Source organism: Artibeus jamaicensis, unplaced genomic scaffold (genome assembly GCF_021234435.1).
Source record: "Artibeus jamaicensis isolate MK-2021 breed Jamaican fruit bat unplaced genomic scaffold, CSHL_Jam_final scaffold_916, whole genome shotgun sequence".
Taxonomy (NCBI): domain Eukaryota; kingdom Metazoa; phylum Chordata; class Mammalia; order Chiroptera; family Phyllostomidae; genus Artibeus; species Artibeus jamaicensis.
Genome location: NW_026522059.1, coordinates 27,960,122 through 27,984,597, shown reverse-complemented (window position 1 = coordinate 27,984,597; position 24,476 = coordinate 27,960,122). Strand labels below are relative to the sequence as shown.

General features: G+C 34.6%; 1 protein-coding gene across 11 annotated transcripts in view; it reads left to right on the top strand.

Annotated features, from left to right (window-relative positions):
* VPS13B (vacuolar protein sorting 13 homolog B) overlaps positions 1 to 24,476 on the top strand; it is a 700,507-nt gene that overhangs the window by 354,572 nt on the left and 321,459 nt on the right. For 8 of the 11 annotated variants that reach the window (XM_053660831.1, XM_053660829.1, XM_053660828.1 and 5 more), the window contains 3 exons: positions 1,432 to 1,573; positions 4,909 to 5,317; positions 13,876 to 13,987. In XM_053660831.1, coding sequence (XP_053516806.1) covers positions 1,432 to 1,573; positions 4,909 to 5,317; positions 13,876 to 13,987 — 663 coding nt within the window. Of the gene's footprint in view, positions 1 to 823; positions 891 to 1,431; positions 1,574 to 4,908; positions 5,318 to 13,875; positions 13,988 to 24,476 lie in introns of those variants that run through there. The other 3 variants (XM_053660833.1, XM_053660835.1, XM_053660836.1) reach the window with 3 other exon arrangements.

Below are 24,476 nucleotides of genomic sequence, written 5' to 3'. Positions count from 1 at the left end.
ATTATGTACCCTAAACACAGTCTTTTTTATTTAACAGGTTTCTATTTCTACATTAAAACATTTGAATTTTTATCTTTGTAGCATACAGCATATTGCTTATGTGAATAATTATCCACTGTCACAGTTGAAAAATTGTGTTATAATTGTGAAATTCCAAATATTTTGCTATGTATACAAATATATATATACTTGTTATAATTGTATTATCTTACCAAGCATATGATAATTGTTTTGCATTGAATTAACAGTGTATCATTAGTTGATTTTTGATAATGGAGTGTTTAGCTCTTTAGTTCCCTTTAAATTGAATATTTCTATATCAAAATGATCTTTGCAAGTGATACATGAATATTATAGCTGAAATAATTTCTTGATGATACAAATATTACAATCTGTGTTCTAGATCATCAGTGGCTTTACTGTGAAATTTGTTAGTTTTAAGTATTTAGATAATTTATTCATGTCACTTAAAATGTTTATTGAGTGCGTATTATGTGTCAGGTACTACTAGACAATGAGTATACAGTGATTAACAAAAACAGACATAAATTATGGCCTTATGGACCTCATAATCTCATGGGTGAAATAGAAATAAATAACCAGCCAAATAAATATATAATTTATCATTAAGACAAATACTTCTGTGAAGAACTACCAGGCTGTGGCGTTAGTGTTAATATTTCTGTTGCTTGCATTATCAGATCAGTGTTTTAGTTCAGTGCAGTGTTGTTTACACCATGACTATTTGAAATAGCTACATATGCTCAACTTTTCGACTCGGAATAATTGAAGAGAACAGATAAGGTGAACTTATGTTTTCCAGGCCAGGGGAAGGTTGGCAGTCAGGACATTTTGAAGGAGTATTTCTACAGTGCAAAGAAAAACCCGTGGTGAGACTCATTTAGTAATTATGATTTTTTTAATATAAACTGTTTGTCTTTGTTCTTTCATGCACTAGCACTAATGGTTACAATCATTAGAGCTCAGCAATTTTTGACCTATTCTTCCAAAATTACATTATTAAATAAAACCATTTCTTTAAACTGCTTGTGTTATGTGACCATTTTTTCTCTACAGCAATTAAATTTTACAAATGGTCAAAGGTAGGATTGCTTTTATTAATATGCTTTATCATTAATGTATTATATTGATTTTTTAGGAGTTTTCCTCATTCATAAGTGAGTCATGTGGATTGTCTTTTATCATAAACTAAAAGTAGTCATTGTACACTTACAATAATTAATTTTTTGTTTACTTCCATTAACAATGCTTTTGCAGAAGATGGTCCAGGCAGAGCCCATACCTAGCAATGGCTCAAATCTAAACCTATGCAAACTTGAGCAGAATTAAAACTATCTAGATTTTTTTTTGCTTATGGCTTTTATTGCTTTTTGTCTTTCCACTTTCTTTGCTCCTGTCCATCACCTCAAGCCTTGGGGAAGAGTGTTGGTCTCTGGGGCAATGTGGAGGTGTCTTCCTTTCCTGTACTGACAAGCTGAACAGACGCACCTTGCTGGTTCGACCCGTCAGCAAGCAGGACCCTTTCAGTAATTGCTCTGGCTTCTTTCCTTCTGTAAGAAATCATTTTTAAATTATGCTACAGAACTCCCATTAACAGGAACCTAGACAAGGAATTGAACTAGAGTGAACTCTTGATTTTCCTCTTCCTCTATACCGTCTACTTTATAAATGAACTATAATGAAATTTTAAATCATGGACTGGTTTCCCACTGTATTCTGATTTGTTTCTGGGCTACTTGTGTATGCTACTTCCCACTCTGGTTTTGTGAATACAAACTTATTTTACAATCACCATTAAAAATCAAAGTTGGATGTTAAATATGTTTTTTAAATTATGCATGTACTGAATGATCAAGAGTTGACCAAACTGCTATTGTCATTCCTTTTATGATTCTTACTTAGTTCGCTCTTTTCCTCCTATTATTAAGCCATTTCCTTTTCACAACTAATTTAAAGTACTGTATGTTGTGCCCTCTTGAATCTGGAAAAGGCTGTGTGTCTGTTATTTACTGGATGGAAAATGAACACCAGACCATACACTATTGGCTTTTAAAAGTTTAGATCCTTGTTTTTCCTGATTGTGCAATTTATCTGAGTATATTATTAAGCTAATTATTTTAAGTGATGTTTTCAAGTCAGTAAAAATACATGCATTTTAAAATATTAAGAGATTATCACAGTGGTAATAGTGATTCTTTTAAGAATTTATTGAATTGCAAAAACTATTAGAAATGTTCTTAGCATGTGTAAACTACTTAACTATTTCTATTTCCTTTTTTATAGCTCAAAAGAAATTTAAGGCATATATCTTCAGCATTATAAAACTTGGCCAACTATTTTAAATAATTGTGTTCTTAGACTTAATGTTTATATATAATGCACATCTACATGCATATGTACACACATGCATATATTATATGTAAATGCATGTATGTTATCTATACATATATAATATGTGTATATACATATATATTACACACACACCACATACATGGCAAATGCTAGCTTCTGATTTGAGTTTTGAATTTTTCTAGCCTAGTCTGGAAAAAGATGTCCCTTTTTTGTTGTTGTTGTTCAGTTTCAGCTGTCCCCATTTTCCCCCAATCACTCTCCTCTGCCCTACCCACCTCCCACATTCAATACCCCTCCATCATCTTTGTCTAGGGGTCCTTTAAACATTCCTTGATGACCTTTCCTCTTCTGTCTCCCGTTGTCCCCCTCCCCCATCCCCTCTGGTTACTGTCAGTTCATTTCCATGTCTCTGGGTCTGTTGTGCTTGCTTATTTGTTTTGTTGATTAGGTATTGGAAGAATTTTTGTTTAGATTTATTTTCTTCTCATTCGATGTTCATTAGTGTCCATGAGAAACATTATTAATAATTTTGAAATGTATTCATGAAAAATTATTAAAATCCTCTAAAAATTTTTTATTAATTTACTTTTAATGTTATTGACATTTCCTTAATTATTAGTGTTTTCTTATTTTAATCTTAAATCATATAAAATACTGATTATTACTCTATGTAAAGTAACTGTATATTATCCTAACTCTAGCTAGTATTCATTCATTTTTTTCTTTTTTTTTCTTCTTATCCGAAGGGAGTTATGGATTCAGTAGTTTACCAAACTGTCCCAATGGGAGTTAACCTTTTAAGAGCACCTGCATTCAATGTGTAAAAAAATTTTTTTCAGATCAAAACATTTATACATTGAAATACCTTTTATTACTAATTCCAGAATTCAAATATTGCCATTAATGAAGATTTGAGTTGGGTTATTTAGATTAGTGTTTGACTCTACCACTCCCCACCTCTGGGGGGCACCTGGAGAGGGGCAGTGTTGCTGGGGCCTCTTCTGCTGGAGCCGCATCACAGCCACCCCTCCCCATCCCTGATGCCTGCTGTCCAGCAACATGGTGAGAAGAGCATGAGGCAATGAGAAAGTTGGGGACAGTAAGAAATGTTCTGAGGGCAGGACAGTTATATGAAAAATTGTTATATTTCACATCCATGTACTGTCTGCTTTCCAAGTCTTTTAATGTTCATAAAATTAACTTTAAAAAAGTAACACATACAAAGGTAAATTTATCTCACCTTTCTTCATTGTAAAGTCCATATTGAAAACAAAATCATCAATGAGAGGTGAATTGCATATTTTTTTCTTTTGATCACATTATTGGGTGATAATGCAAGAGGCAGGAAATGGAAGTGAAAGAGTTTTGCTAGTGACAGCAGGTTCAGACACATCGCTGCTTTGCTATACTTCTCTCAAACGCTTCCTGTTTGGGGGAATATATTTCTTCCTCCTCCTGCCCCACTCCTTTGTCCTCCTTTCTCCTCCTTTTTCTTCTTTAGTTCACCTCCTCTCTTAATATTACTCTTTAGACACTAATAACTAAAAAATTGTTTAGCCTTGTAAAGGAGGGGTTAGGAATGTGAAGTATAAAAACTCTAATTTTATGTTGAATAATTTGCAAACTAGGAATAATGTACATTAATTTGTTTAAGGAACCTTTGAAGAGATTTTTTTTTGTATGCTGAGAAATACAAAGTACACATTTTACTTTACTCTTAAAAGTATGTTACCTTATTATCATTTATTTATAGTGTGCAATTTGAATATGAGAATTGGAAAGTTATGTCTGAAATATTGAAGTTACAGTGACATAATTTTCACTCTCAATCAAATGCTGTATGTATAATAATACAGTATAGAACCCAAAGAATATGGTTTGTAGGCTAGTTGATAGATTTTGCAGACATTATGATAGGCAAGTTTAAAGGACAGGTGTGTTATTTCTGTGTCATATTATCATTTCCAGTGAACGTGTGTTAAATGGTTAGTGTAGTCATCAAAGCACCGTAACACTAAGGCTCTTTTTATGGGCTCAGTCTTCATATAAATTTGTCAGATTGTTAAAGGAAAAACAGTGTTCTTGGAAATAGTAAGTCAAGTGAAGTCTGGTTATTGATCAACCTGAATGAAATAAATAACATGATTATTTCAGTGTCACCTGCATAAACAACCCCTCTGTGGCCCGTATTGTCATACATATTTGTTCTTTTATCAAGAATGAAAACATAAAATCCAGAGGTGATCTGTTCCAAATTCTGAATGTTACAAAAACGGTAGAAATCACAGAAAGGGGCACACAGAGGTTAATTACCTTTCTTTAGATCTAAACTAGACTTTAGGATTCCTAATTTTAGTTCAGTCATACCCACAACCTTAGAAGCCTTTGTTCCATCTGCAGAATTGTTTGGTAGTATATTCATTAAGAGGTATAGACATAATAAAAGGTTATAATACTAACTGAGATCATTTACTGCTTTCAAATAGTGGTTGTTTTTTAATGAAATGTATATTGTGATCTCATTTTTTGGAACAGACTACTGCAAAACTTCTGGATGGCTCTCATCAGCAGCATGGATTTCTTTCTTTGACATATACAAAAGCTGTAACCAAAAATGTCCGCCACAAGTTAATATCAAGGAATGAGCGAAGAAGTTTTCATAAATTTTCTGAAGGTTTAACGGATGGTTCCCCTCATTTTCTTCATGAAATTCTTCTTTCAGCACAAGCTTTTGATATCGTCCTTTGCTTTCCTTTACTTAATGCCATTGCAAATATATTTCAAGCAAAATTACCAAAGACCCAAAAAGAGAAGAGAAAATCTCCTGGTCAGCCCATGAGGACCCACACGCTGACTTCTCGCAATTTACCTTTGATTTACATCAACACAAGTGTGATCAGGATTTTTGTTCCCAAAACAGAAGAAATGCAGCCAAGTATTGAAGGTATTTTCTTTAGAAATTATTTTGATCTGATTTTAAATACCTTTCTTCTAAAGACCTTAGTTTTCTTCTCTCTTTCTTTTTTTTTTTTTTAATATGGTAGCTAGTTAGTTTGCAGTTCGGTGTGTTCTAGAAGGAACAAGTGTGCAGACCTTATAGTCATTCTACACTTGTGTCTTTAGAAAATACGTCAGAACACTGGTTCGTGTGTTTGACTCAGTGACTAGTGTCAGAAATGTGAGATTTGTTTTCTTCTGGGCTTTTGCAAGTTAAGCTTATACTTTCTATCATTTGTTCTGTTAAACTCAAATGTTGAGTTCTATATACCTCAGAAAACTAAAAATTAGTTAAAATTAGTCAATATACCAAGGTTCTTGTGGCTTCTTCCAGGCTTCTCAGTGCCCTCTGAAATTGTTCTAGGTTTTACTGTGGAATGAATTGATAGTCCCACTCCCTACATCCATAAGAATGACTTTTAAAATTTAATTTTCCCCATGATATAGAAGAATGAAGAACTTTAAGAATTTTCAGTGAAATTGTAATCCAGTGGTTAGTGGTGTGAACTTTGGAGTTATACAGACCTGAGTTCCAATCTCAGCGTTACCAGTTATGAACTGTGAAGTCTTGCATGAGTTAACTGAACCCCTGTGTTGAAAATGGCAGTAGTAGCACCTAACCTGATAGTAGGCCTTACTGATAGCTTCCTTTCGAGTGATGACTACAGGAGACTGTGCATGGTGCCACTTCCAAACAGTGAGTTCTCAGTAAAAGAAAGTCTCATCAGCAGAACTTACGCTGTTTCTTTAAAGTAGAGTTTCTGGAAGTCCCACATTTCATTAGTGCTTTTTCCTCATTGGCCAAAACTTAGCCATGTGACTATGTCCTCTATATGAGAGGGTGAGAGACAGTCTTTTCTAGGTGGTAGTGCCCAGCTAATAAATTAGAGCTCTGTGAATTTGAGAGAGAGGAGAGAATGGCTATTCGAGAGATAGTTTCTGTCACATGAAAACAACAGAACTCTTTTTCTTTTTTCTCTCTCATCTGTCTCTTGTTCTGTCACCCATAGATAGATGATTTTAATTAGGAAAGGTATTCTGCCTAATATTATCAATAAGTAAAGTGTATTCAAAGTAATGTTATTATTCATAGTAACATTTCTGTAAATAAAAGAAACTACTTGTAGAGTTCTTATTTACCAACATGTCTGTCTGGAGATAAATCCAGTGTATCATACTTACGGATTCTTAATGCAGGCCAATTTCTATTTTTTAATTCTAAATTTTACTAGTGACTGTCATAAAATTGATGACTTTAAGATATGAAATTACTACTCTCTGCATATGCTGTATTCTGACAGCTCTATACCATTATTTTTACCTTTTCAGAGAGTTTGTAGAAACACCTGAATGGTAAAGAAGAGCTTGTCTTTATTGAGCAATTACAAGTGATGTAAGAGACAAACCACTATAGCCAAAGAAGAGGCTGCAGATTTAGTGCAGAGGCAATGACCTTCATGCTGTTTCTTTACTGTTATTCTTTGTTATATTACTATCTGTTGAATGTTTAGATAATATAATTTATGTTAAAGTTACATAGGTAAAAAAACACCCTACATTAAAAAATTTTGTTGTATTTATTTGTTTTTAGAGAGAGAGGAAGGGAGGGAGAAAGGGGGAGAGAAACATCAATGTGTGGTTGCCTCTCACGTGGCCCCCAGTGGGAACCTGGACCACAACCCAGGCACGTGTCCTGATTGGGAATTGAACCAGCGACCCTTTGGTTCACACAGCCCATGCTGAATCTACTGAGCTACATCAGGGCAAAAACACCCTACATTTTTACACAATAGAGTTTTCTGGTAACCAGTTTGAGTCTACAGCCATACCACCCTGAACATGCCCAGTCTCATCTAGTAATGAGTTTGAGAGTCATAAAAACATTTTCTCATAACTGTACACAAAGAGGAACATACGTAAAAAGTTACTGAGATTTTCAAACTATGTTTGATTTTTCAACTCAGACTAGGGGCCAATGCTATGGAAACTGAAGTAGTTTGGCTTTGTGATCACAGAAAAGTTATCATTATTTTGGGAAAAGAGTCTGGAGTAGTACATTACATTTTAAAAATAGCATACTGCACTATCTATGTCTGTTCCCATTAAAATAAAATTATAGACATTTTGTAGATAGGTAAAAATAAGAATAAATGAAGTCTCATCTCTTCATTATAAAAAATTCTAATTTTTTAACAGTTAGGATATTATTTTCTATAAATAGCTCTCCAGTTGGTAAACAAGCATTCAGTTTTTTAACTAGAATTCCTGTAATTTTCATTAAAAATAAGATATATTAGTAAGCTTTTCTAATTACCTGAAAATTCCTTAGTATATACTTTATGTTCTCCATTCTATCATTTCCTAATTATTTTCCTTTGAATGTAAGTCACTGGTAAGGCCAAAATTTCATTGAAACATCGTAAGAAAAGTGATATTGAAGGTGAGAGGTTAGGATGAGGTGGAGAATAATACAGGGAGAAAGTTCTCTGAAAAAATAGGGGATGGTCATGCAGGCAGATCCGGAAGTAAAGCAACACATCTGACTGTGATGCTTTTATTAGTCACATAGAAGTGTTCAGGAATTATAGATAGTCCTCAAATAGATGCCTTAATTGGTCTCTAAATAGTACTTACCTGTTAATTAAACCTCAGTTGAGTCCTTTCTCCTGTAATATCCGCTATACTGTTATAACTTAAGGTTTCATACCTTAAATTCCACACCATAAATACCAATATTGGTCACAAATACCAATAAAAAGAGGTGGATCCAAATGTATGTGCTTCATCTCCCATTTATTAAGTTTTGAAATTGGGATGACAGTAGTTAATAAAATTATATAGGCTTCAGGTGTACAATTCTATGACCCAAGGTCTGTGTATTGTATTGTGTGTTCACCACTCCAAGTTAGGTCTCCTTGACTTGGCTAAGACTTTGAAATAGGTGTTCCGTAGGGTTTATACTGGTAAGTTTTCCTGAATCAGACACAGCTGTTTCCAGTGTGGGCATTTGATCTGCACCTAAAATTTGTTCATTTGTCTTAAAATATTTTATCTATTTGGTGTACTCAGTGCTTCTGAACCTCTTTGTTATTTGTTCGTATGGGGGATGTTTTCACAGGGAATTTCTCATTCCTTTTTATGGCTGAATGATATTCCATTATATGGATATACTGCATTTTCTTTATCCATTCATCTGTCAGACACTTGGTCTGCTTCTACCTTTGCGTTAGCGATTGTGATTAATGCTCCCGTGATGAAAACCTGCATACAACAAAAGGAACGTTTAAGCCCATTTTCAGCTCTTTGGGATACATACTTATGTTTAGAATTTTATGCTTTTGAAGAACCACCGATCTGCTTGGAAGCCTTTTTGACTAGGCAGGATTTGTGATATTTTCTGGACAGTGTTAATGTTCATGTATAGTTCAGTCAACAAGAAGAGCAGTGGGAACTTACTCTGAGAAAGGGCGATAGCACCTGTGTGCCGAACACTTGACTACCTCTGCAAGGAGACAGAGCCAGAAGTTCATCAGTTTCCTTGGGCTTAACTCTTCTATCACAGTCAGCAGTGGTTTATTGAAATAAGTTCTGTGCTTTATTGATTTGTGTGCATGTCAGAAGGAATAAGAATCTGATTCTTTGAGAGATGAGAGGGAAAAATAACAGTTTTATTTCTTTTTTTTGTGTGTATACATTTTGTTTTGTTTGTTGGCTTGTTTTTAGCTTACTGTGTTATAGGCATTAACTAGTACTACATGTCATACAGTTTTGTTGTGTTTTAAATTTCCCTTTTGGTTGTTATAAGTAGGAAAATCCCCAGTTGATTGTAATTGCAAAAATATTTTCAAACTTTTGCAATCATATTTTTAAAGTTCCCTCCCACTCCTTTTTAGTGGTGGTTATGGTGGGATTTTTAATGTCTAATTCCAAAATTCAGATGCGTGAGTACCTCCTAAGCAGGTTCCTTTAAAATCAGCATATTAAAAAAAAATAAGCATATTAGATGGGAGATATCATTCAAGCCATTTTCAGAAAATACAGTCTTGTACATTTACTCTGGACTTTGGTTAATTTTAATCTTTGACTTATGTGGACACTTTTGGCATAAGCACCTTTTTAGTTGTATTTTTTATGACTTGCCTGAGTATATCTATAGAATAAATTCCTAGCAAAATGATTGCTACATCAAAATGCAAAAGGATGGAAAATTGCCCTCTTGAACGGATGTACCAGTTTATACTGGTTTCTCAATCTCGTCCTAAAAAAAAGGTTTATCAAACTTTTGGATCTTTTGTCAGTCAGAAAGTGTAGTGCTTTTCTAGGAGTTGCTTATCTTTTTTTATCAGTTGTAAGAGCTTGTTGTGTATTAAATCTTTTTGTCTGGCCTTCATTGTATTATATACATCTTTTCATTTTTGTTTTTATTTTGCCTTCTGTCTCTGTGTGTGTGTGTGTCTGTTTATATGTCCATGTGTATATCTATATTTGTGTACATGTATATATCTTTACTTATACATAGATTTACATCTAAAAAATCTATGTGAGATGTTATGAAATGCCAGAATCTGTGTCTACCCATAAAATATAGATATTAAAATGCCTGTCAAAAATTCAAAGGTTATATTTGAATTATATTATGTCTTTGACACTTTCTATTTTTGCACTATATTTTTATATCTATATTTTTCAAATATAGATATTAAAATGCATGTCAAAAATTCAAAGGTTATGTTTGAATTATATTTTTGACACTTTATTTTTTATCAGTGCTACTCTTAATTCAAAAGACCATAATTCATTCACCCATGAAAAATTTTTTATTGCAGTAAAATGCATATAACATAAAATTTACCATTTAAACCATTTTAAAGTGTAGACAAAGTTTTACATGTCTATTTCATATGGAATATTGAATGTAAAAGATATAATGTGACTAAGGAAAACATGATTGAAGCAGCATTTCCATTAGAAGGAAGTGTGATCACTTAAACAACTCCAGTAATACCTAGTAAGAGTCAAAAGCATAGTATTTATTTTACTCCAGAAAGGGTTAAAATTTTTTTCTTGAATAATCACATTAATTAAACTGGAAAAAATATATAAATTGTCTTAATAAGTGTGATATCATAGTTATATGGTATTATATCATACTTCTCAGCAGAAACTGCAGGGTCTGGCAGAAGTAACGCCTGCTTTAATGATTTATAGTTTTAATTTGAACATTTCACCTAAAATGTCTTATGGTGTGCTTGAGCATGATATTGTTATGTTATGGAATTACATGCTTATGATTTTGTAGTAAAAGATTTTGTAATAAAAAAGGGGTGTTATTTGTGCCAGACCCTATATATTAAAAAATATCTCCAAGCAACTATATTTCACGTTATTATACCTAACAGTCTTAGTGTTACGCATTTACATTAAGACCCTCTCTTTGTCTTCCACTGCAAATATGGCAAACACTCTTTAAAGCTTTTGTCAGTCGCTTCACGTGGGAATGACACTACAGTGATGGCTTTATAAAAGTGTAACATCGCACAGTGGCCAGTTCCAGTACTCTTGGGACTTTAGACGTTGTACTATATTGAGTTTCGTTGAGAATCTTAAAAGAAAGTTGGCTTACAAAATACTTTTAGTTCATGTTGGATTTAAGAAAACTTAGTTGTAAGCAACAGTCATCTGACAATTGCCTGAAAATTCTGTTCTTTATTTAAGCTTTTGGTTATTTGTATGCAAGCTCATAATTTCAGAGTTGTTTGAAGTCTTTTCATTTTCAGTACACTTTTTTGCTCCAAGAACGGATAAGATCTTACAGACTTACATTTCATGTTCCATTGAATATAAAAGTTTTTAAAGTTCGCGTGTAAAATTCAGTTAAGAATCATAAGAAATATATTTAACATTCTAAAATTCATTTAAAGTAGTAATATTGGAAGTCTGATTTTTAACTTGAGTATTATTTGCATTATGTGCAGTTATTATCAAGATTCTGAATCTGCAGGTGTTTGACTTCCAGCTTTAAGCTATTGATTTCAGAACAGAGGACTGTTTTTGGGATCTACTGTCAGTCTTCTAGAGTGAGTAGTTCCTCACGAGGCTCAATTTTTTTTTGAAATACAGCTAAAGCAATAAAGGAAGGCATTCATTTTCATGTTGAAAATGCTTCTGGAGGGAACATTTCCTCATATGGTCCAACTATTAAATGCAGGTGAAGTAAACCAAAAAAGGGAAGCTTGTTTTTTCCCTAACTATAAAGTAACTGAAGGAATGAGTCAAGGTACTTTCTTGTATAAATACATATTTTTCATTTTTTTCTTATATATCAAAGATACATTTTGATTAGCTGATAACTTTCTATAATAAAATGGATTATTTTAGTTTGTGAATAATCTGTATTAAGTGCTTTTTTATTACAACTTCATAGTCAGTATAATCTAGTGAGAACACTTTTGGCTCTAACAGAAACAGAATTCTGTTCTTGGATCTGGCTTTGTATGTAACACCAAGTACGTCATTTTTCTTCCAGATGTACCTCATTTACTGCAGTGTTTCTATTGCATTTCAATCTTTCATATGGTGGGTAGTATCTGTAGCCTGGAAGAACAGTTAGCAAGTACACTAATTGCTCTTTTGTGGTATGGTCTATTCTCCAGGCTTACTATTTATTGATTTAATTGATGCCTGCTGCTTAATCAGAGGTTTTTACCCACATGGAACTATTTGATAAGTTTGGCGTAAAATGCAAGATCTGTGAAATGTAAACATTGTTCATAATATAAGGACCTATAATCAAGACAGACCTCTTGTCATTTGAAAATAGTGCAGCTCCATGAAAAGTAGTTTTCTATTTGATCTCTCTGCCGTGGACATTTTAAAGTACTGTCTTTATTGCAGCATCCGCATGCTAGTATTTACTGGGATAGCTCATCTTTTTCCTCTGGTGCTTTTCTTTCTGCCCCAGCCCTGGCTTCGGCCCCTCCCTTCATGAACGTCTTACTCTGATTCCTCCTTTTCTTCACTGAATGTCTTCCTATTTTTTCTGATTTTCTGAATTTTGATTTACTTTTTTTAGATTAATCTAAGTCAGACTATACTGGGTGTACTGCTAAGCAGCTGGAAATAATCTCTCAGCTTTTGCATTCTTTGGGCACCACAGGGTGGGAAATATGGATTGTATGCCTTTGTTGGCACGTTCTGTTCAGAATATTCCCGAGGTCTTTCAGCCAGTCCTTTTTTTTCTGTCCCCTTGGAGGCAGATGAGAGCTTCCTGAGAGAGATTGTGAGTCTTAGTGTAAGTTTCCTTCAGAACCCAAAAGTTGTATCTCAGTAATGATTCTAAAACATTTTAAACGATTTTGAAAAGCTACTACAGTAAAATAATTGAGTGAGAAGAGGGAGAAAAATTTAATATAAATTAGTGGGGTCATCAAGAACTCCTATCCATTCTAAATAGTACTTTAAAAAGACATTGAATTAGCTGATGATTTATAGAAAAATTGTTGAACTTTAGAAGATGAGAACATATGGTAAAATATTTTATTCAGCATAAAGAGAGAATCAGAATTGATATATTTCTTTGCCTTTCATAGTTTTCTGAGATTACTTACCTTTGTTTTAGATTCCATTAGGCGGTAGAACTTTTATGCAGGTGTGAAATTGCTATATGTCAAGCAATTTCACAGCAGAAATCTTAAAATTAAAAAGTGCCTGGAATAACAAGTTGAAATATCCTTATACATTAGATAACCAGTTGTTTCTTTTTCTTTCTTCAGCAATGCACCCTTTATATTTCTTTTGGATTTTCTGATATTTTACAGCTAATACAGTGGTATACCTTGTGTGTGTTTATGCAGTTATTATTATTTTTTTTAAAGATTTTATTTATTTATGTTTAGAGGGGAAGGGAAGGAGAGAGGGAGAGAAATATCAATGTATGATTGCCTTTTGTGCATCCCCTGCTGGAACTGGCCTGCAGGGAACCAGCCTGCAACCCAGGCATGTGCCCTGACTGGGAATCGAACCGCGATCCTTTGATTCGCAGGCCCGTGCTCAATCCACTGAGCTACACCAGCCAGGGCTGTTTATGCAGTTATTATTAAGAATATAAGTTTAAGTGGTTTCCAGAATTTGTGACTGACTTTGTGATAGCCTTTAATATGTTCATAGGTGACAGTGCAGTGTTAAAAAGCCAATGGCTGAGAATTCCTTGGGAGTAAGATGCAGTAGTATAAGATTATGAAATTAGATAAACAGACTGCTTCATTACTGCTTATATATGTTCATGTGAGGTTGGAGTTATTTTTTCCATCATCATTTTAATGACAGAAAACTATTTAATGGGATGTAAAAGAAATAGTTAAGAAACATCAACTATTTCTACTTTAAACATATTTTTCTTGTCCTCATTTGTTGTTCTTATTTTAATGTTTCTACGCCTTTACTCAGACATCCCTCCTTACGTGGAGATCCACTGCATACCTCATAAATCTGTTTCTTTTGTTACAGTTAATCAGACCGCAAAAGAAGACACCCTGGTTTTGAAGGTCGGTTCCGTTGCTATGGCTCCCCAGGCTGACAACCCCCTTGGCAGATCTGTCCTCAGGAAAGATATTTACCAGTAAGTTTATGTTCTTATGTTCAATCTTGCAACAATTTCATCCTGCAAAGAAGTACACTGATCAATAAAACTTGCTTAGTGTGGCCTGTAGAAATATTTTTCATTTGGGATCTTTTGATATTTAAAACCAGGTTTTTCTGATTTTCTTCTGTTGTGGGTTTTTAAATTCATTCAGACAAATCAAGTATTTCTGTGAAGTGTTGATGAATAACAGAATGTAAGTACCAAGTCACCATAAAACTGAAGAAGCGCAGTTTGGAAAATTTTAGCAGACTCTAAATTAGACCAAATCTCTAATCACATATGAAAATGAAGTCCTCTCTAGAACTACCACATCCTACTATAGTCATGTTGTATCACATTGAAGCATTTTTTAATTTAACTATAAGCCATTATTTGAAATGTAGGACTGTGGATGTCATATGGATCAAAGCTGTAAAGAAAAGCAAACTTCTAAGGAGAAATTTCACAGTAAACACTTTCTGTGAAAATGCCATGCTCTGGATTTTGTCACCGAGTATTTGCAAACCACACCGAGCATATATGGACAACTAAACTGCTGAACATATGTAATCAACATGATAAAAATAATATATCGTTCGTACTGAAGTTGGCGCTGCTGCCAGACATAAAAGTACAGTTGCAAATAAACCAAGTGAGACAAGTCCCAGAAAAACAGATGAACAAGTGTCTTTGTCTTCCTGCTGGTCTGTTTTTCAGATGTCGTAGTCTCACTCTTTTAAAAAGGAAATCTCTACTTTTCTCCAATAAGTATTACTGCTAGGAAAAGATTCTTATTTTTATAATGCATTTATTTACTACCTAGAGGGTGATAGCCATTTTAAGTGGGGATTTTATTTTCTCAAATTTTTCTAATATTTGAGTTGCTATTTTTCCCTTTGAATTATATGTTATACTCTCTCATATTAATTTTTTGGTAGCTTATAGTATTTTTCCCTATTTGAAATAAGCTTTTATTTTGCTAGCTTATGTAAAATCTTAGGATGTCAGGGCTGAAGGGGGCTTTAGGAATTATCTAATTCAAATTTCTCATTTGTAGATTAGGAAATTGAAGATCCAAAAGAATACTTGCCGTTAGTCAAATGATTGAGTCAAGATCACAACTTGTATTTTTTGCGTACCTCAGTGTCTAGGCAGTGGATTAGAGTAGGATCCTTTCTGGATGAAAATAATTTAATTTTTTAACATTTGGAAATTCTTTCAGATGTATTTGTCTTTTCTTTTCACTTTAGAAGTAAGTGGTTTTCAAAAACAGTTCTACTTCTGGTGAAACATGTTTCATATTAAAACACCTTATCAACATCAATGAAGTGAGCCGCAGAGATGCTTCCCTCCCTCCCCTGCTCTGCACCTCCTGACTCTGCAGTGTGCGTCTGTGTGGACCCAGTTCACACAGCTCTGTGAGGTTGCTTCGCTGCCCTTTGTCCTTCTTGCACTTTTTTTTCAGTCTCTTTCCTGATTTACTTTCCCCACTTTCTTCATACCTAATTTTTCATTACCATTCTATATCTTTCTTCACTCTTGACCTTTTCCTTTTCTGTGTTTTTCATTCTTTTCTTTGCTTTCCCCTTCTTTCCTTGTCTTATTTCTTGTGAATCGAAGTACCCACTGAGCTAAAGCCAGCCCAGCCTGTCTTATTTCTTATCTTGTTACACTATTTGATTTATTTTATAAACTATAGAAACACAATGCCAAAAATAAATTATGAAAAAGTATATTATCTCTTCAGAACTTCAGTGTCTCATAGGAAAATACTTCAAAATATGTACACAAAAAGTATATAATGGATACTTCATGTTTATAAAATAAATCACTGTACTTTTTTTACAATGACAAAAACAAGACACACTGAACTTTTACATTTGCCAAAATCATATACTTAGCTAATGGCAGAACATTTCAGGATCTATTTCTTATGAATTCCTTTCAGAGTTCTTTTTAAATTCATTTTTCTATCATTTAGTTCCCCCCCACTCCCACCTCCAGTTATAAAATTCACTTGTTTCACTGTCTTGCTCCCTTTCTATATGTAACTTCCTCTTTCTTTTAATCTGCTCTTGGTGTTTCTAACTTTCTCAATGTGGTAAATGGCATCTGTCATAACCCATAGCTAATGTAGTTGATGGTGAAAGACTGGGTGCTTTCCCCTTAAAATCAGGAACAAGACAAGGAGATCTACTCTCAACACTGTTCTTTAGCATTATACTGGAGGTTCTAGGCAGGGCAGTTAGGCAAGAAATGAAATAAAAGGCACTCAGATTGTAAGGAAGAAATAAAACCATGTGGTTTTGCAGATGTTGTAATCATGTATATATACATAGATAACTATATACATAGATATATACATCTATACATATATATGTATACATGTATACACATATATGTATACATATATGTGTATACATATATATGTACATAGATATCTATATACATAGATAACTTTACGGGATTCACTGAAAAACTATTGGGCAAATAAACAAGCTCAACAAGGTTGCAGGACAACAAATCAAATGTAAAAATCAGTTCACAGTAACAATGAGCTATGAACAATCTAGAACTGAAATTAAAGAAACAATTTTATGTATGATAGCATTAAAAATATTTAAATACCTGCAAAAAAATTTACCAAAAGCACCGTAAAAACTACAAAACATCGTTGAAAGAAACCAAACAATATCATATGTGTATATATATGTACATATACATCCCATGTACTGAAGTTCTGGGGTAGTTCGAAGACTTAGTGTTGGTAGATATCAGTACTTCTCAAAATCATATGCAGAGTCCGCGTAATCTCAGTCAACATTCAGCCTAGCTTCTTGGCAGAAATTGACAACTTGATCCTAAAATTCGTATGGAAATTATTCGAGGGACCCAGAATAGCCAAAGCAATGCTGGAAAAGGAGAACAAAGTTGGAGGACTCATACTTTCTGATTTCAAAACTTGTGACAAAACAATAGTAATTGTTTTGGCGTACTGAATAGAGCTGAAAATCCAGAAAGAGACCATCACATCTACAATCAATTGGTTTTTGACAAAGGAACCAAGACATTTCAGTGGTAAAGAACAATAGTCTCTTCAACAAATGGTGCTTAGACTACTGCGTGTGCACATGAAACTGGACCCTTAGGTGCTACTGTACATAAAATTTAACTCAGAACGGGTATGAGACCTAATATGAGGGTTAACGTTCTGAAACTTACAGAAGAAAACACAGGAGTAAATCTTTGTGACTTTGGTGTAGATAATGGTTTCTTAAAAATGACACCAAAAGCACAGGGGACAAAGAAAAAATAGATAATTTGGACTTTACCAAAATTATAAACTTTGTGCTGCAAATGACTCCACAGAACATGAGAAAATATTTACAAATCATGTCTCTAGTAAGAGACATGGAATCAGAATATAAGAACTTTTACAACTCAATAATAGAAGAACAACCTAATTTTTAAAACGGGAAAGAATTTGAATAGATATATATCCAAAGAAGATAGAAACATGGTCGATAAGCATGTGTGAAGATGTTCAACCCAATTAGTTAGTAGGGAAGTGCACGTCCAAACTACACCCACTAGGATGACTACAATAAAAAAGATAAAAGACGAGGAGAAATTGGAGCCCTCAGACATTTCTAGTGAGAACGTAAAACGGTGCAGCTGCTGTGGAAAACTGCTTGGCAATCCCTCCTAAGTTTAAACATAGAGTTACCATATGATGCAGCAATTCTACTCCTAGGTATGTACCCAAGAGAATTGAAAACATATGTCCACATAAAAGCATGCGCAGCAGTGGTCATAGCAGCAGTCATCATAGTAGCTGAAAAGTGGAAACTACCCAAAGGTTCATCAGCTGAAGAAGGACTCAGCGCAATGTGGTGTACTCATTCATTCATTAGAATAACATTCTGCCATGGAGAGAATGGACTGTATGTTATAACATGGACCAACCTTGGAAACATGCAAACTGAAAGAAGCCAAATACAAAATACCACACATATGATTTCATTTACATGAAATGTCCACAATAGACACATCTATAGAGGCAGAAAGTAGTATAGTGGTTGCTAGGAGGGGAGAGAGGAATGACTGTTAATAGTATAGGATTTCTTTTGGGGTGATGAAATTGTTCTGGAATTAGGTAACAGTGATGTACAATAGGATGTACACTGAGTGTGTACTGAGTGATGTACAGTGAGTACAGTATAATCTACAAAAAACACTGAATTGTTCATCTCAAAGGGTACATTTTATGGGATACCAGTTATACTTCAGTAAAGCTTATATAAATATATCTGAGTGTACCAAAAATTGATGTGACAAAAAGGCCCAGAGAAATTTTAAAAACTCCAGAGAGGGAAAGAGAGAGATACCTTTTGTGTTTTTTTTTGTTGTTTTTTTTTGTGGAGACTGGGTATTGTGTTTTGGGACCTTCTGCCTTGTCCAGCTGTAAGCGGAGAGATTTTCGTCATGGGAAGGAGAAGGAAGGGATGTTAATCAGTCGTGTGGGTAAGAGTGACATATTGGAATCTGGAGAAGAACCAGACACATAGTCAGTCCTTCACAGTGCCTTATGTGAATGCTGCGTGGGGAGAAGCAGCTGGCAAGAGTTTTGAGTTTCTCAAAGTTTCCTTTTTTTTAGAAGACAAAGCCAAGGTAGAGATGCATTGTCTGTACAGTAGCTGCTAACCACACATGGCTCTTCTGCTTTTGAAATGTGGCTAGTCCAAACTAGCCACGTTTGAGACGTTTTGTAAGTATAAAGTATAAGTAAGAGTCTGATGGATTCAGAAGAAAACAGTAAAATATCTAACTTAAAATCTTTATATCAATTATCCATTGTGATGACAATATTTGACATATATTGAGTAAATATATTATTACAATTCTTTCCCACTGATTCTTAAAACCTTTTTTCATTGTGACTACTGTCGTATTGGTGGCTCACATTTGTGGTTTGCATTATATTTCTGTTAAACGATGCAGCACTGCTAGGGGAGGCCTGCAAGAAACACAGGATATGTTTCACCCTTGGGATGTTGGAAACCAAAGGTTAACTGAGTTCAAAGTTGCAAATGCATCCAGTACAGAAGAGACATATTACCTGTGATGGAACGACAGTAAGACTGACATAACCGAAGATGTAACATGGAACCATTCTTCAAAAACCCAGACTGTCCTGTCATGTAGAGTAGCGTCATTCCTTCCGAAGCTAAGAATAGACCTGGGACTGTTATATTAGTGGGTATTACAGTAACACTGGTTAGAGCCTTTCAAATTATAAAAGTCTAGTAAATGAGGCTATTCGTTCATTAGTCATTATTTATAATGACTTCTCTATAAAGAGAAGGTAGGGAATGGGAGTTAGAGGTGGACAGCACGGCCCAGTCAGAGAGGCCATCCCACTAAGAAAGCATGAGGCTCCTGAGCAGCAGTGCCCTGAAGAGGCCTGCGGTAGCTGAAGCAGCTGCGTGCCTGGGAATGTAGTGGGCTGTGAGGTAAGGCGCGGAAGAGCCTCGGAGGTGTTGTGAGCAGCTGGCTGTTAATTTAAGTGAGATGTGGTTGTAGGAGCAAATATTCCTCACTGCTGAATTTTGAAATAATTTTGTTGTTTACCCGGTTTACCGATTATCTACCTGCAGAAAGAAGTGAAGGGATGGCCAGCAGGAACTAAAGACATACATTAGAAAAAGAGGTGAAATGTGCACTTGAAAACAATAGGTGTGACAAAGTGAAACAAAGGGAAGTGTGATACTGCACTCTAAAGGAGTCATGTTAAGGATTATTTCTATTATTTGAGTAACTGAATATGTGATATAATGTATGTGTGATATGGAGTGCTTTTGATTATTGAGGGGTTGATTTTTTATTTGTTTTAATCAGAGGAGAAGTCCTCAGAGGGTTTGAGCAGAGCAGTGACTTCATTTATATTTAAGCAGATAATTCAGGCCAACATGTGAAAATAGACTGCAGGCAGGGAAGTTTGTTGCTTGCAATAATCTTGGCAAGAGATGATGTTGGCTTGGCCTTGGGTAGTGGTTGTGGAGGTGGTGAGAAGTGGTCAGATTCTGTAGATGTTTTATAGGTAAAGGCGTTAAGAGAAATTGCAGATGGATTGCATATGGGAGTGGAAACAAAGAAGATAAGGATAATTCCATTGCGTGGCCTAAGAAACTGGAAGGATGAGATTGATTTAGGGAAGAAAAACTGTGAGAGGGTTTGGTTTGGGGATTGGACAGGTGGAGGTCAGGAGTTTATTTTTGAAAATGTTGACTATTTCATAAGGTAGTGAGCTCCCTGTCGCTGATATTGCAGAGGCTTATCAAGGAGGCCACATAGAAGATTTTGACTCACATTGAATTAGACCACTGCTTCTTAAATTTACTGTGCATACAAAACACCTGTGGATCTTACATGGACAGCAGTGTGGTGATTGCTGTGGGGGGTGGTATAAGGGGGCTAATTGGTAATGGAAAAAATGTGATAAAGATTAAATTTGAAATAAAATAAAATGCAGGATTTGACTTGGGAGTCTGGGATGAGGCCTGAAATTCCACATTTGCACCAAGTTCCTGAGTGACTGGGTGCAACCCTACTCCTGGGTGATGGTGATGTGCTGCTTCAAGGACCACATGTTTATGAGCAGATTAAGTCAGTGGTTTCCAAACCTTTTGTAAAGAGAGGGTTCTTAAAAAATACATTCTTAGTAAATGCTAGTAATTTTGAATGCTACACATCCAAACACTGAAAGGCTCAGAAGTGAGTGTCCTCCGTTCACAGCTTTCCCACTCGCTAACGAGATGCCTTCGGTGCAGTCTTGAACTTCAGAACCTTCACAGACTTTCAGTTGATAGCAGTTGTTAACTTTTGGAATCTATACTTCAGAAAATGTAAAATAACAAGATTTCTATTAACTTACACCTTATATGAATCTCTATTACTTTCAAAAGCATTTGATCCACTAGAAAACAACATAGACAGCATTATTTATTCAGTGTTCATGCTCAGGTACATATCCTCACGAGCCCCTTCTTTAGCCCTCTACCCTCTTTCTCTGCCTTGTGGATTGGTCCACCTAGTTTACTTCTGCGAATCCTGGACAAGCTCATCCCCCAGTTTCCTTTCAGCTCCTTCTTGGATCGTCCTATTCTGTGATGTGTTCCACCAGGTCCCTGACGTACACCACCATTTTGAACCGTAGTCTGGCCTGATAGCTCCTCTTTTATCTTAGCCAACCCTTTTGCCTGAGAGATGATTCAGATTCTTGTCTCAAATGAGAAACAGAGAAATAGTTGAGGGTAAAAGGTTATAAAGGCAGATTATAACAGAAATGGCCTGTGCTGAAAATGTTCCTTCGTAGGCAGATGTAAAGAAATTAAAATAAAATTGGAATTATAATGAACTAAAATTAAAATTTGGTTGTACTTAGACAAGTGAGTTATGTATATATTTTAGAAACTTTATACTTACTAATACTAGTTAATCATCTGTAGTTCATTAACTATAGTGTTTGTGGTTGTTTCTATTAAAAATGGAAATAAGTCTCAGGCCAGACCTTAAGCCATTGCTGTAGGAAAATTACATTGGATTTACACTATTTCTACTTCTGAAGACTTTTCTAAACATTTTATTGACTGTGATCCTGAATACTATATGTATAAGTAGTTTAACTTCATTTTGTTTTAAATTGTTTTCTAAAAATAGCTTTTAATGTGAGAAATAGAATAAATAGCCCTATATTAGCTGTTAGAACAGTAGAAATCTTCAGTTACCCCATTCCATCGCATATGTGCATATATACAATAATTCATTTATTTAATTCCTTCAGTTGTTAAAAATACATTGATTAATTATTTTAGTTATTTTACGGATACAGGGTCTGGCACAAATAATGCCCCTTTTTTTATTACAAAATGTTTGATTATAAAATCATAAGCATGTAATTCTGTAACATAACACTGTCTCACTCAAGCACACCGTATGACATTTTAGGTGAAATGTTCAAATTAAAACTATAAATTATTATACCCATATTATTATCCTACCACCCACACTCAAGCAAGTGTTACTTCTGCCAGACCCTGTATTTATTGAGTACCTGCAATGTACTAGACACCAATAATAGATATATATTTTTGACTAGTACTTGTAGTAACCTCCCTTCATGGGACTCAGACTTCAACCACATAGTCTGAGCCAACGAAATTACATTGTCAGCTCTGGTAGGTTTGACATCATTAATAATCCATGCTTTGTCTGAAATACCTCCCACAGTACCTAGATGATGGGGTAAACACAATCAGACAGTATGGACTTGCATCCTGAACTTTTGTTTGTGGTCCTGTTTTATTGTAAGTGTCTTTACAACATTCTGTCTTGTATCTTCTGAAAATTATTAAAAGAGGAAAGATTAATTCTACAAATTCCATCCAGATTTGCAGTTTTCATAGGAAGGAATAGAGAAAAGTGCTTTTTTCATTCCATTGAATTTTTTTCTTTTAAAAGTAGTAGAAGGAATAGAAATGTTAGCATTAATTATTCATGAGTCTAAATAAATGTTTCATATTTCCAGTACATTTTAATGGTCTGTTTTTTAAAAAGTCTTCTTGTATTCCAAGCGTTTTACAGTTTAGTTTATCATTACTCAGCCAGCTTGTTACCAAATTATAACATGAAAAGTTAAAATAAGATTTCTTTTTTTAAAAGAAAAGATTTTATTTATTCCTTTTTAGAGAGAAGGGAAGGGAAGGAAAAAGAGAGGGAGAGAAACATCAATATGTGGTTGTCTCTCATGTGTGCCGTACTGGAGACCTGGCCTACAACCCAGGCATGTGCCCTGACTGGGGGACTGTGACCCTTTGGTCACAGGCTGGCACTCAATCCACTGAGCCACACTGGCCAGGGTTAGAATAAAATTTCTTAAAAATATTATAAATACTTGGTAGAATATCTTTTTATAGCAAATCTACTTTTATTTTATTAATAAACTTGTATTACTAATATTTTTAAATAGATGTTTAGTGGTGTTCTTTTTTTAAAAAATTAAATGACATTGAAGCATGCCCATTGAAAACGAAATTTCTCCTCTACTAGGGCTTCCTCTGAGTGCTAACTGCTGCCTCAGTCTGTGTCCATTGTTAACACTTGGGTTGACACTTTTTGTAGACCATGTGTGTGTACGTGTGTGAGAGAGGCAGAGTCAGACAGACCGAGACTCTGTCTTAAATAATACGATTGTACTCTACATAGTATTCTGCAACTCGTTTTCTTTTTTTTAACTCATCCATTGTTGGCATCCTTCATTGTCATTATATTCAGAAATACTGGTCTATTTTTGAATAGCTTTTTTAGACAGCATAGATCGAAATACTATTTAAAGGCTTTCTTTCTGGCCAACAAAATATTCTCCATTATTAAAAGGCTTCATTAAAACCTAAAAGCTTTTGTAGAACATTTTGTGACTCAGACTACCCAGACTTCAAAACATTATTATACCTGAGAAATTGTAAAAGGAAAATGTGGGTTGTTTCTTTTAGTGAAGTAGCTACTAGGTTGGTCCTTAAAGAACAAAGTTGTCAGCACAAATAGGAAACTGAAATTATTGTAGCTAAAATGTTCTTTGTTACCACATGAATTGCAAAATCCAAGTGATTCACTGTTCAACACTACTGTGTGTAAATTAAAATATTGTAGGCGTTTTGGTTTTAATGTACCACTTTGAAACATTATTTGATGATAGCAAGTTGTTCAGTATCTGCATAGTGCTCAATTTTTAACATGACAAAATTCCTATCTTTTAGCCAAATATGCATCTTTCCTCCATGATCTGACCTCAACTTAAAATCTTATTACTAATTGCTTTCTTCTGCAACACACTTGTTCAAATTGAATATTTTGTCTACCCAAGAATGCTTAATGTGTTCTTTTCTCTGGCCCTTGGTTATGTATGCAATTTCAGGTTCCTTCTAGCTCAGCCTTTCAAAGAGTTAGTTATATCACGTTAGGTTTTGGATCCTTTTAAAACCTTTTTCTATGGTGTTCAACATTATTCATTAAAAAAAAATTCTTAAGAATCACACCTGTACATTTCAATGTCTCATTTAAATCCTCTCTTTTTGAAACCTCTCAAATCATTTCACTTAGAAGTAATTTCTTCTTCCTTTGGCCTTCTCTACCAGTATCTGACCTACCTTTCTGCAATTGTGACATAAAGACAGTAGTACTGGTAGTAGCAGCAGCAGCAGTAGTACCTAAGGCCTCAAGAGCTCCCTTGTGCCAGGTGTTCTGCTTGATACTTTCAGTGCACTGCTTACCTCACAGTACCCATGAGTCACATGTTATGATTATCTGTGTTTTAGAGACAAAAAACAGAACGTAGACATTAAATAATCTCTCCTGGGTCACATAAAATAAGTGACAGAACCAGTATCCAATCCCACACTATTTACCACTACTTCTTGCTGCCTGTAAC